The sequence below is a fragment of the Oculina patagonica genome, chromosome 12 (assembly GCF_052425735.1).
Source record: "Oculina patagonica isolate OP01 chromosome 12, crgOcupat, whole genome shotgun sequence".
In the NCBI taxonomy this organism is placed as follows: domain Eukaryota; kingdom Metazoa; phylum Cnidaria; class Anthozoa; order Scleractinia; family Oculinidae; genus Oculina; species Oculina patagonica.
Window position 1 is genome coordinate 30,772,367 of NC_135769.1, and position 11,354 is coordinate 30,783,720.

General features: G+C 38.4%; 1 protein-coding gene across 2 annotated transcripts; it reads right to left on the reverse strand.

Moving 5' to 3' along the window:
* Positions 1–2,477: 2,477 nt before the first annotated feature.
* LOC144632591 (acid-sensing ion channel 4-A-like) lies at positions 2,478–10,698 on the reverse strand. 2 transcript variants are annotated; one of them, XM_078491270.1, is made up of 8 exons: positions 10,590–10,698; positions 9,314–9,421; positions 7,174–8,138; positions 4,975–5,122; positions 4,594–4,653; positions 3,881–4,031; positions 2,738–2,829; positions 2,478–2,617 (listed from the first exon to the last, which is right to left on the reverse strand). In XM_078491270.1, the coding sequence occupies exons 2-8, from the start codon at positions 9,330–9,332 to the stop codon at positions 2,496–2,498; spliced, it is 1,557 nt and encodes a 518-aa protein (XP_078347396.1). In that variant the 5' UTR covers positions 9,333–9,421; positions 10,590–10,698; the 3' UTR covers positions 2,478–2,495. The 2 variants fall into 2 exon arrangements, with proteins under 2 accessions (XP_078347396.1, XP_078347395.1); XM_078491269.1 differs by having other exon boundaries at positions 7,174–8,204.
* Positions 10,699–11,354: the final 656 nt, after the last annotated feature.

Sequence of the window (11,354 nt, forward strand, 5' to 3'; positions counted from 1 at the left end):
CGTGACATATGTGAACTCAATCGAATACCGAAGGCGTTTTGAGATTGCATTTCTTTTTTTATGTTATCTTCAATATTAAAAAGCTTTTAAAATGTCTAAATCAATTTTGACGCAAACCTTGTATATCAGCATATGACAGTCGGCCTGAGTTTATTTTCTAGAAATTTAATCAATATGTAGAAAGGGAAGAGGAGGATGTTTGCGAGACTATCACGCAAGCCGGTTGTACTAATGTTGTAGTAATCAGATAATTCATAGAGCCGAGAATAGTGGACAAGAGAATTACGTGTCGTTTAATTATTAGGAACGTTGTACGCATGATGTTCTCAGTATCAGTGTTGCGAATGGCAATTTAATTTCCAAGTGGATTTTGGAAGTTTGTATAATAATGTAAGTCAGCAAATTTGAGTGAAGACTTGCTTTGTTTTAAAAATTCTTTTTGGATAAGTTTAGATCATTATGCTGTCTGCTTTAAAAACCTTATCATTTTAGACCACTTTGGCAAAGAAACCCAAACAAACGAAAAAAAAAAAAAAAACTGCAGATGCTTGCCTGTAAGAGAACGTGTGTCGACACAAAGTTGGCTAGAAGATAAAGAAAAAAAAACAACAAACAAATTTACAAACACATTATATTTTTTGTTAATTGTATATTGCTGAGTAATAATGTTTATCGTAATTATAATAATAATATTATACTAATTTTGTAAAAAAAAAAAAATGTTTCGTTAATATCACGATAATATACTATTGTTAATAAAAGCAGTTATAAACAATTAGAGATACTGATTATTTTCTCGAATCTCTAAAACAATGACAAGGGTATTTGGTCTTCTTTAAAGAGGCCACACTCATCCATTTAATGCCTGAGATGATTAATGGATACAAGAGAGTGAGTAGAAAAAAAAACCTTCAGTAAAATTTGATTAAATATCTCGTTTTTCCGGAAAAGAGGGCGGATACGGTCAACTGAGAAATTCAATCGCTTGCTTTGATCTACAGTCTTTACTGATGCATCCGTTAGGTGATGACGTCAACTTGTCTATCTTAGGAGATTAGGATGGTTATCTGACGTTTTATTCTGCTTAACTATTTTGCATAACCGATGTTCGAAAATTCAACGCCCTTATCTTGAACAGTTAATTATGAATGCAACCGAGGAAAAGCATAGCGCGTAATTATATTGAAGGCGTTCTCAATTAGAAAAAAAAAATCAATATTGAATCTTAAATGGCGATAAACGCTAGCACAACACGTATACCCTGTTGTGGCAGGTGTATTCGTTAAAAGAAACACAGTGGAACCTCGATATAATGAAGAGCGAAGGGACTGACAAAATATGTTCGATCTATTGAGGTTTCGTAATATCGGGGTCCTTTTCCATATTTTTTACTTTTACTATTGAGAAGAGTATCGTTTGTTATATCAAGGACTTCTATCGTTATATAGAGGCTCGTTTAATCGGAGTTCCATTGAACTAAAGTTAAAGCCGGCGTAGTAAGCGGAGAGTTGTCAAAATCTTTGCGGTAAAAAATGGGGCGAGAGCAGAATGTGAGAACTCTTGGTGCGGAGGCTATGCACTGTATGGTAGTATATACATAGTATTGTAAATACAAAGTAGACCTGTGAAGCAGGGCTGTGAGTACTGTGCGAAACTGACAACGCTATCGCTTTCCCAAAAACCAACTATCTCGAACAATTCCGTTTCCCTTGTGAGTTTGAGATAACAAGGATCCAAAGAAACCACCATTTTCCTCCTTTTGTCCACTTCTTTTTATTACAATCAACAACTTTATTCAGTTCTTAAAGTTAACATTAATTAATTTATTAATTAATTAATTACTTTTTATCTATCTGTATGTATATTTTGTGTGGTTGAATACATTAGTTTTTTTTGGCGTCTTTATGCTAACAGCTGCTTGTTTCCTTGGTAAAAAAGCCGCCTACCCTATCAAAATAATAGCATAATAAGTCTCACTCCGGAATAATTGTTTAAATTGGATTACTTGTCGTCTCTCGGTCAATTAGAAATAACTATTTTTAACACACTATTTTAAAGTAACAATACATCGCACCCATTCAGTGTCTGGTCACAAGTAGTGGTAGGTAGGGATCCAGACTCACGTATACCCAAATATATAACATGTAGGGCATCACTTGTAGAAAAAAAAAAAACAGCAACAACAGCAAAATAAGTATGCTCTTTATCAAGGACGGCAACTAAGCATTCTAGGTTCGCAAGCATTCTAAACCAACAATGACTGAGCCTTATATTTTCTAACTCATATGTGCAACGCTCCTTTCTCTCCTTTTCAACACCTTTCGCACGGAAACAGACCCTGCGACCAGCTATCAAAGGTTTCCAACTACGGATGGCTGGCTAAGCGAAGCGGCGGAAGGCTATTTTTACTAAGAACTGCCTAATAAACCTGGTGCTCAGTAAGAATTACTAAGGTTTGTTTTGCGTTAAACTGTTCTGTTTGCCGATGCTGCTAATTAACTTGGATATTCTTTATGCAATGCACGAACATAAACCAAAGCCACAAGAAGATCGGCAAATTCAAAAACGGTCATCAGACTGCATCCAAGAAAGAGACCCATGTTACCTCCGATCTCACCTGAAAAATCAATTCACGATATATATAATAAATGCAGTGGCCATTATGAAACTCCAGAAGTTCATTTGTCATGTAATCCAGAACACAAAACAAGCGAGAAAAAAATATGAGAAAAATTACCAAACAGTGCTTCAACTCCAAAAGCCACTTGTTGTTCTTGTAACTCGTAGCTAAGTGTTTTGTAGCCAATCTGAAGAAAGACAGAGTTTTCCCTAGGAGAACAAATAAAACAAAACTATGCAAGTCGTTCTTCGAGGGACTTCTTATACATAAGTGTGTAACGCAGTGGTCTATGGTATACCGTAAAATTCCGGTTATAGGCCCTGGGCTTATACAAACTCGTAAGGGGTTTTGTGTGGGCTTATAAGAGGAGGGGCTTACATCCGGAAGGGCTTATAAGCGGGCTAAAAAACGTTTCGAAACGACCCACAGGAGTGTTGATCGAAATACGTTTTTAAGTTGAAAACGCAGAATAAAGTAACATTTAGCCCTGTTCAGTACTGTCATCCGGCAGAGGGGGGGGGGCTTATATCCGGGGGGCTTATAGTCGGATATATTTTTTTGGTTTCCAGGTAGATGAGCCGGTAACCGGAGGGCCCGGAATTTTACGGTATGGATGTTAGGCGCGTTGGACTCCGCGTCCGTGGAACTTTTCGGGGAAATGTTCTGCCTTGTGTGCAGGACAGTTTTCTCCTTCAATGCTAACCTCGTTCGCAAAACATGGATTGTCAAAGTGTCTCACTCTCTCTATCGAGAAACTTAAATGACAACCTTGCAAAATTCCGCGGGGCAACCTGTGAAACCATGAAGCGTTCAATGGAGGTAACGATTTCAAGGAAAGCCGGTAAAGCACCGGCAATATGGGCACTTTAAGTGTAGATTTGGCCTTACATTTTTATAAAACGACATGTAAGCATTGTAGTTATCTCTCTAGACTGTCTGTTTTCTGTATAAAGGATACAATCGACAGTGCAATGTTAAACCAACCAGAACTAAGATAAACAGAAGTGTACTTAATTAAGATCATAGGCTCGAATCTTGCAGCCCAAGATCTCGAAAACGCTCATGATTTAATTATTTCCGAAGAGCTTGTGCCTTTGACTGATCAACTTCTTTCTTCTTTCTTGTAGCCAATTTTACGGAGCCATTCGCTAATATTTCTTTCAACATGGCAGTTTGCTACAGAAATTTGTGGTTAACGGTAGTTTCAGCGACCTCTATACAAAAACAATGGTACTTATACGTAGTTTCGAACGTAATTACCTCATGTGCTTGAACGAGCTCTCGGTCCAACCTTCAGCTTGCATTACAGCCGCGGATCCTGCGTCCGGGAACTTGGAGTAATACACCTCGGTTGTGTATCTGATCTCATTACAAGGAACTGGACAATCGCAGTCTGAAATATCTAAGTTACCTAACGACGTGAAAAGCATTTGTAAGCATGCATATTTGTGTTAAACCCAGAAAAAGGATTGATAGCCATATGTATTAAGGTTAGAATTTCTAGTTGCAAATAGCGCAGCAAGGAAAAAAATTCTCTTTTGCGTTAGCCAATAACCTGAACACACGATTGAAATGTTCATTTCTATTGCATAATCGCAGCCATGCAGGTTACTGCAAAACAGGCGTTTACCAGTTCACAACTTAGTTAATGTAATTTCATCCACAGTGTGTTTACCAAGCAACATGTAACTATCCATTTACTGAAAGCCTTTGATTTCCTTTCATTTGCTGACAAAGTAAGGTGGCTTCGGTATTGACGGTAATCTATCACTTTACACTGGTGTTGAAAGGTCGCCTTATTAGTCCTTGACCGGCTGGACAATCATCTTATAGCAAATGGAATTAGCATAAAAGATAAAAACACTGACGACAACAACAACCCAGCTGACACGCCTTAACGTCTTAACTAATGTCATCTTTAGACATCATGTACTTATATCACTGCTACAAATTGGAGTATAAGATATTATTACCAGTTTGTTCCATAACGCAGATCTGATCAAATTTGGCACAAGTTCTTATCGAGGTTGTTCCTGTAAAAGAGATGAAATGGCAAGCAGAAGTCAATAAAAACATTGAAATTGAGCCACGCCCACTTTATAGAAGGGGACGGTATCTGGACATCACCAAGGGATCGCCTCAAGACATCAGGAGAGGGAAGGATATGGCGCAGTGAGAGCAGGTGAAAGCGCTCGCCTCCCACCAATGTGGCCCGGTTTGTTTATTATTTAAATTATTGCATTTCTTGTTGATATTATTGGTGTTGAACTTCTGGCAATGGTGTGTTTGTCGATAAATGCCAAAATGAAGTGGTAGCCACAGTAACAGAAACAGCAAAAGCGAAATTTTCAAACCTGAAAATCCAACAGGACGGCATTTACAGGATTTTATGATGCGTTCAGCGAGGCATTCATAATGGCATCCCGCGGTAGTGTAGGCACTGAACGTCTTCAACTTCTTGTCTTTGCATTTTGACTCGTAAGGATCCTCAAGATTTTTTATCTGTAGATAAAAACGAAACAAAGGTTTACCTGCAGTCAAGCTTAAAGTAAATGTATTCAACTAAGAAATCTGAATAATAACAAATTTCAAGGAAAGGAAAAAGAAATGAAACTCTACTCAGTTAATAGCGGAGCTCCTAAGCGTAGCACCATACCCATGAAAGAAGGAATACTATCGAAATGAGTTTTCATGGTCAACATGGATAGCGGCATGGTTCGCGGGCGCGTACGACGTACATACGGAGTCGCGCAACATGGCGGCCATAGTTTGATGGTAGAAAGAGTGAAGCAAAAAGGCCGTATAAAGGCGGCCTTTAAAATTTAAAGAGGTTTGAAAAGAAAAACAAGAAGCAATGAAACAAAATGTGGCTGAAAATATCGTGTAGAAAGTAATCGACCGCCAAAAAAGTGGACATTGAGAGCCATAATCGATCGATGACTTTCGTGTCTATCTGTAAAGCCAGCATCGTACATGAAGGAGCATTCGAAAGCTAAATCGGGTTGATATAATAAACAAACCATTTTATTGCTACGGGGTAAAAAAAAAAAAAAAAAAAAAAAAAACTCACGACCTCCCGATCCGCAGACTGACACCTTACCGATTGAGCTAATCCGACAGACTCTGTAATGCACGTTGAATATATCCTATATCAATGTAATGGATATTGTGGAGTCACTAAACTGCTGCGAAACTATAACAGGATCGCGAAACTATTTTCTATTGCTAGAAAGCAGATATTTTACTGTACTCTAAAGTAATTTTTCGTGCCATGAGTAATGATTTTGCCCCGCTTTAAGATTATTATTTTTGTCGTACTGCTGACATTCAGTTTAACCGTGAGCTATTTAAATTTGTCTTGCACCTATAAACCGCCATAAACATTAGTACTTTGGCCGCTTATTCACTAGAATGAAAACATTTTAAACTCCAGTGAAAATTAAATAAATGGGGAGCTCCGCTTTCAGGCGTGCGTAAATCTATATATTAAAGCAAACATAAAGCCCAAAAAGAGACGCAAATATCCCGCGATACAGTCAACTCTCGCCTTGCAGACACCCCGCTATTACGGATACTAGCTATTACGGACAAAATCCAGATCCCCGGCGAAAGCTATAGAGGTTTGACTGGAATTGACTCCCGCTATTACGGACTCTCGCTTTAACGGAATTACGGACACTTTCGTGGTACCAACATAACAGTTTTTATTGTTTTGACTCTCGATAAAGCGGACACCATGAACTTGTCATATAACATAATTACGTATAAGATTGCAGTAGCCTACTCTACAAGTTGACATAATTGTTGTTGGCTGTGACGTCACATGACGTCATTAGAGCCGCTATTTTGGATCCACCATCTTGGATTTCACCATTTTCTTAGAAAGTCAGAAAATAACGGTTGTCATGGCAACGTCATATGTCATGGACACATGGTTGACATATCAAAATTTCCGCAAGGGACGAAAAAACAGCTACTGAAAGTTTCAGCCTTGTAAGGTAAACTCTCTTTTCAAAATTTCAAAAAACCTCATGGGTGGCGAAAATATTACACAATCAATTTTGGAGTGTTATATCGCTGCACAGTTTTACTTGTACTTTCGGGACTAAAAGAAAGGAGAAGACACGAGCCAAGCGGCCCACACTGTCGGAGCTTATCCCGGTTTCCGTAGCATTAAGCGGCTAGGAATATTTCTACTCCCCCCTGAATGAGATGCTAGTCCATTGCAGGGTTCCCCCAGCATTATGTCGCCGGTACCCATTTATACACCTCGGTGGAGAGAGGCACTATGAGAGTAAAGTATCTTGCCCAAGAACACAACACAAGTGACCGCGGCCGGGGCTCGAGCTAGGACCGCTCGATCCGGAGTCCGGCGCACTAACCATTAGGCCACCGCGCCTCCCAGTTGAAATAAACGAAGGTGGTTCATAATTCAGGAAAGGCTCCTAAAAAAAGCGTGGTATTTTTTTTTTCAGTTCAATCAGTAAACAGTATCGTCCAGTCCAAAACAACATTCAAACTTATCTTAGAATTGCCAGTCGTACTAGACTCACCCTCTGTTGATGTAATGTGATCGAGGCTTGTGTACCTGGTCCAACATTGATCCCGTCCCAAGGAATAAAAAAGTCTCCTTGTCGATGAATAATAACACTAAATCCCTCCGACAGTCTTCCAATTGTGTGATCATCAATTTGCGAGTTTAACAAAATATTCAGTCCTCCTCCGGGCCCTGTGAGTTGAGCCTTTTTGATGCTGTCTGGTCCGCCAAGCCCCGCATTAAAAGTATGGCACACTCCCCAATCTGTCACGAAAGGCGTAAAATCCGATGCACCACATGGGTCATCCAGTGTTGCATCAAAAATACACAATCCAGATTCCAGCATTTCTTCGACTCCTTGGCTGTACTTTTCGTAAAACGTTTTGGTATCGAAAAAGATTCCAGAGTTTTGCTGAGCAGCAATCAGGCTGAGAAGGTACGGAGTTGTACAGTTTAGAACGATCTTCCCGCTATCAAGCAGAAAGAATGGTAAACAACAACAAACCATGGCTGCTCCACAAGGCTTCCCGTCACGAACAGACTCCGTGGCTGTACAGACGCTGTCGTTGAGACCGTATTTGACAAAACTTTCATCTCCGTCCAAGGCGTACATCTTTTTCTTGCTTACGAGATTTTGTGGACAAATGGTGACGGCTGGGAATTCAAGGCTACTGACATACTTCTGGGTGATAACTGTGTTTATAGGGCGAGCGTAGTATTTCTTTAATGACTTCTGCGCAGTGAATAAGAAATAAGCAGTGAATGCCAACAGAATGAGCAACCAGCCTATCCTCGCCCAGAGTGGTCTTCTCCAAAAGACATAACGGATTCCATGCAGAGAAGTATTACTGACGAAACTTTTCCACATTTCATATTTGGTGGGTAAAGCTGCATTGGTCGCTTCATCATCAGCGTTGTTATCTCCTTTGGGCTTGATCGGTGTTATTAAATCGAGCTCAATGTCACTCTTTGTCACCTGGTCTGGAAAATAAAGGTCCTTTTCAGGCACAGTACCTGGTAAATAATGGTCCTCAAGAGTCATTTTGCCTAGGAAAAGAAAGTCTTTTGAATCATATGAAGATCCCAGAGTAAAAAAAGATCATTTCGAATCATAGGGTAAATTTCTTTGGGACAATCCAAATCGGGATCAATATCAAGTTCAATGATCCAAGATCAGTTGGATCATGGTGCATCAAAGGAACCGATAAATCCACTCTGGCAAAGGATTCATCGGTTTCTTTGATGAACCAAAATTCGACTTATCTTGGATCGTTGGTCCTCATCCAGATAATCCCAAATTAAAGTTACACACCGAGTGCCTGGAAAAGAATGGTCCTCTCAAGTAAAATGTTAACTTAGTAGGAGGCCAATTTGACAAGTTCCGACAATTGCATTGTCAACTCCGCCTCCCTCACTTCGTTAAACAGAAAACATCAAAGAGTACGTTGTCAAAAAATGTCAAAAATTAATCTAAACAATTTTTTATGCGACAATTTTTATGTGAAAAATATATTTGTTGAGAAGCTGGCGTGCAGCTTTTATGTGTCAAAAATGAAAATTGTCACATAGGAAAATTGCTCGTGTAGACGACTCGTCGCATAAAATGTGGCAAATATTGCGTCAACAAATGTGGTGCCCAATCTCCAATCACCCCCAGGTTACTGCGTGCGCGTATCTCTGTGCGCATTCTTCTGTCCAAGGTCATTAATGACGCGCTAAAGTTTGAACTGCCGACAAATAATTGTTGTGTCGTCTATACACGATCATATATATTTGTCAGATAAAAATTGTCACGTAAAATTGTACTCGCCATTTGTATTTTGACTCGCCCTTCGTGCTCGCCAAAATACTGCATGGTTCGTAAAAATATACAACGATACTACACACAAAAGTGTCTAAGATATATGTATTTTTACTTCTCCCTGGATGGGATGCTTGTCCTGCTTGTTTATCGCAGGGTTACCCTAGCTCAGCAGCAAATTCGCCGGTACCCATTTATACACCTGAGTGGAAGAGGCACTATGAGAGTAAAGCGTCTTGCCCAAGAACACAATGAAATGCCCAGACCAGGACACGAACCTGGACCGCTTTATTCGGAGCACTAACCACTAGTCCACCGCGCTTCTCACAATACGCGCCATTGCATGTTATTTTACCTGAATTCACTTTGGCCATAGTTCTTGCTTCCGATTCACTCCAGCTAGAGAAACAATCTCAAATCATACGGACTTATATGCGGTACAGTTCTCCTGGTTTAACGAAATCTGCAACACACAAAAGGGATTATGTATAGGACTAATTGTGCCCATGTAGAACGTTTGTAATTCAGGAAAAATCTGCAAATGACCGGTCTGTCGTTACTTCGAATGTTAAATGCAATGTATATTTGTCAGTTTTATGCCTTTTTTTCTTGTTGAATTTTGAGTTTTTTCATTTATTAAAATCTGCATGCTTTGGTGATGAATCAGGCTATTGGCCAGCCGTGTTAATATGCAATTCCGGAAATGTTCATTGCATTATATTTATTATTATCATTTCGCTTATTCTAATTATTTTTGCGATTCGTCACGTTAAACACCATAACACGATTCCTTATCTCATGCAATTTAAATGGTATACAGTATGCTCGTGCATGCTTAATTTGAAATGTTATTTTAAAAATAAAAATAAAACGCTTTTTACTTTTGTGCAAAAAGGATCCCATTAATAGAGCAAAGTGAATTATTTTACAGGAACCTATAGTTGAGGCAGGCACCGTTACGGAAATGGCGTAAATTGCAAAGATTGTATTTCAAAGTTGATATTTTAGTATCACCTTTTCAAGCGTGATTCATACTTCAGAGATTCGAAGGCAGCTGATATGTCAAACAACAACATCTAGCCACGTTAATATTGACATTTCATGCTCGTTTTTCATTTGTTCCTTGGTCGTAATATTAATTGATTTTTAAATACGACGTAAAATTGTTAATTACATTTTAATCATGCAGTCTTGAGACACTTGTTAAGGCTTAGAAAAGATCATATTCTAAATTTAAATCGTTCTTTTTTCCTAAAATAATATCTTGCGTGTTGTTACCCTGATTATATAGTTGTTTCAGATAAATGTTCCCTCATTATTTACAAGCCGATTTATGATGGTTTGAATTCGACCAACCGCAGCTTTAGCGACAACAACACTCATTATCCACCGACACAAACAACACAAATACGAGTTCACATCAAACCCACCTCGCATTTGAATCAGTGCAATTGTTATAATCGACCTTACTTGAATGAAAAAAAGTGCAAGTTATTTCAAATCAATTTTTCTTTGATGAGATTGAACAAACCAGGTGGATCAAGCAAAACTATTATTTAGCATAATCACTGTTTTGAATGCAACACGCAACACACAAACACAAATGAAATCAGCCTCATTTCGGTACTTACCCTAATCGGTTACCCATACGAACGAATGATGTTGCATTGCAAAATGTTGCAGCTTATTGTTTTTTTAGTCTGTTTTCGTTGTGTTCATACAGTTAAGCCCTCCAGCTTTAAATTCCTTATATTCTGACGACGTTAGGGACCGGTCATTATTTATGTAGAGGGGGGGAGGGAAAAAAAGAAGGGGGGGTCAAGGCTATTTCAGAGTGGCAAGAGGGGGGGCTAAAATTTTTTATAAAGAAGTTTAGGGGGGGATAAGCAGTTTGAGGTGGGTAAAACAGTTAAATAGAACAGTGCAAACACCATATGTGAAACAGTGAGATGCTAAATTGTACAATTTTATGCTATTTCTATTGTTTTCTTTTGTTTAAACTCCACTATTATGTACAACTTTAGTGATTTGTATTTTACAGAAATACTGTTTTCACTCTAAACTCCATTGTTATCTTAAAATTAATTTTAGTTAATAAAGAAACCAGACCTTTATAATCTGCTTTAATATCTGGTTTGACTGAAATTATTTTCTTTTTACAAAATGATTATCACTGCAATAGCCCAAGAAGTAATAAAACATGATATTTATGACAACAAGAATTCAAAGTAATCCCTTTACAACTTTAGGAAAATCATTGGAAAGGAATTATATTTTGCATGGATATTACATTTGTGTTCACCATGAGAGCATAATTTGTAAAAACTACCACTTTTCCAAAGTTAAGGAGTTAATAATAGAGGTATGTTTACTATACACATAACTCATCCAAAAAT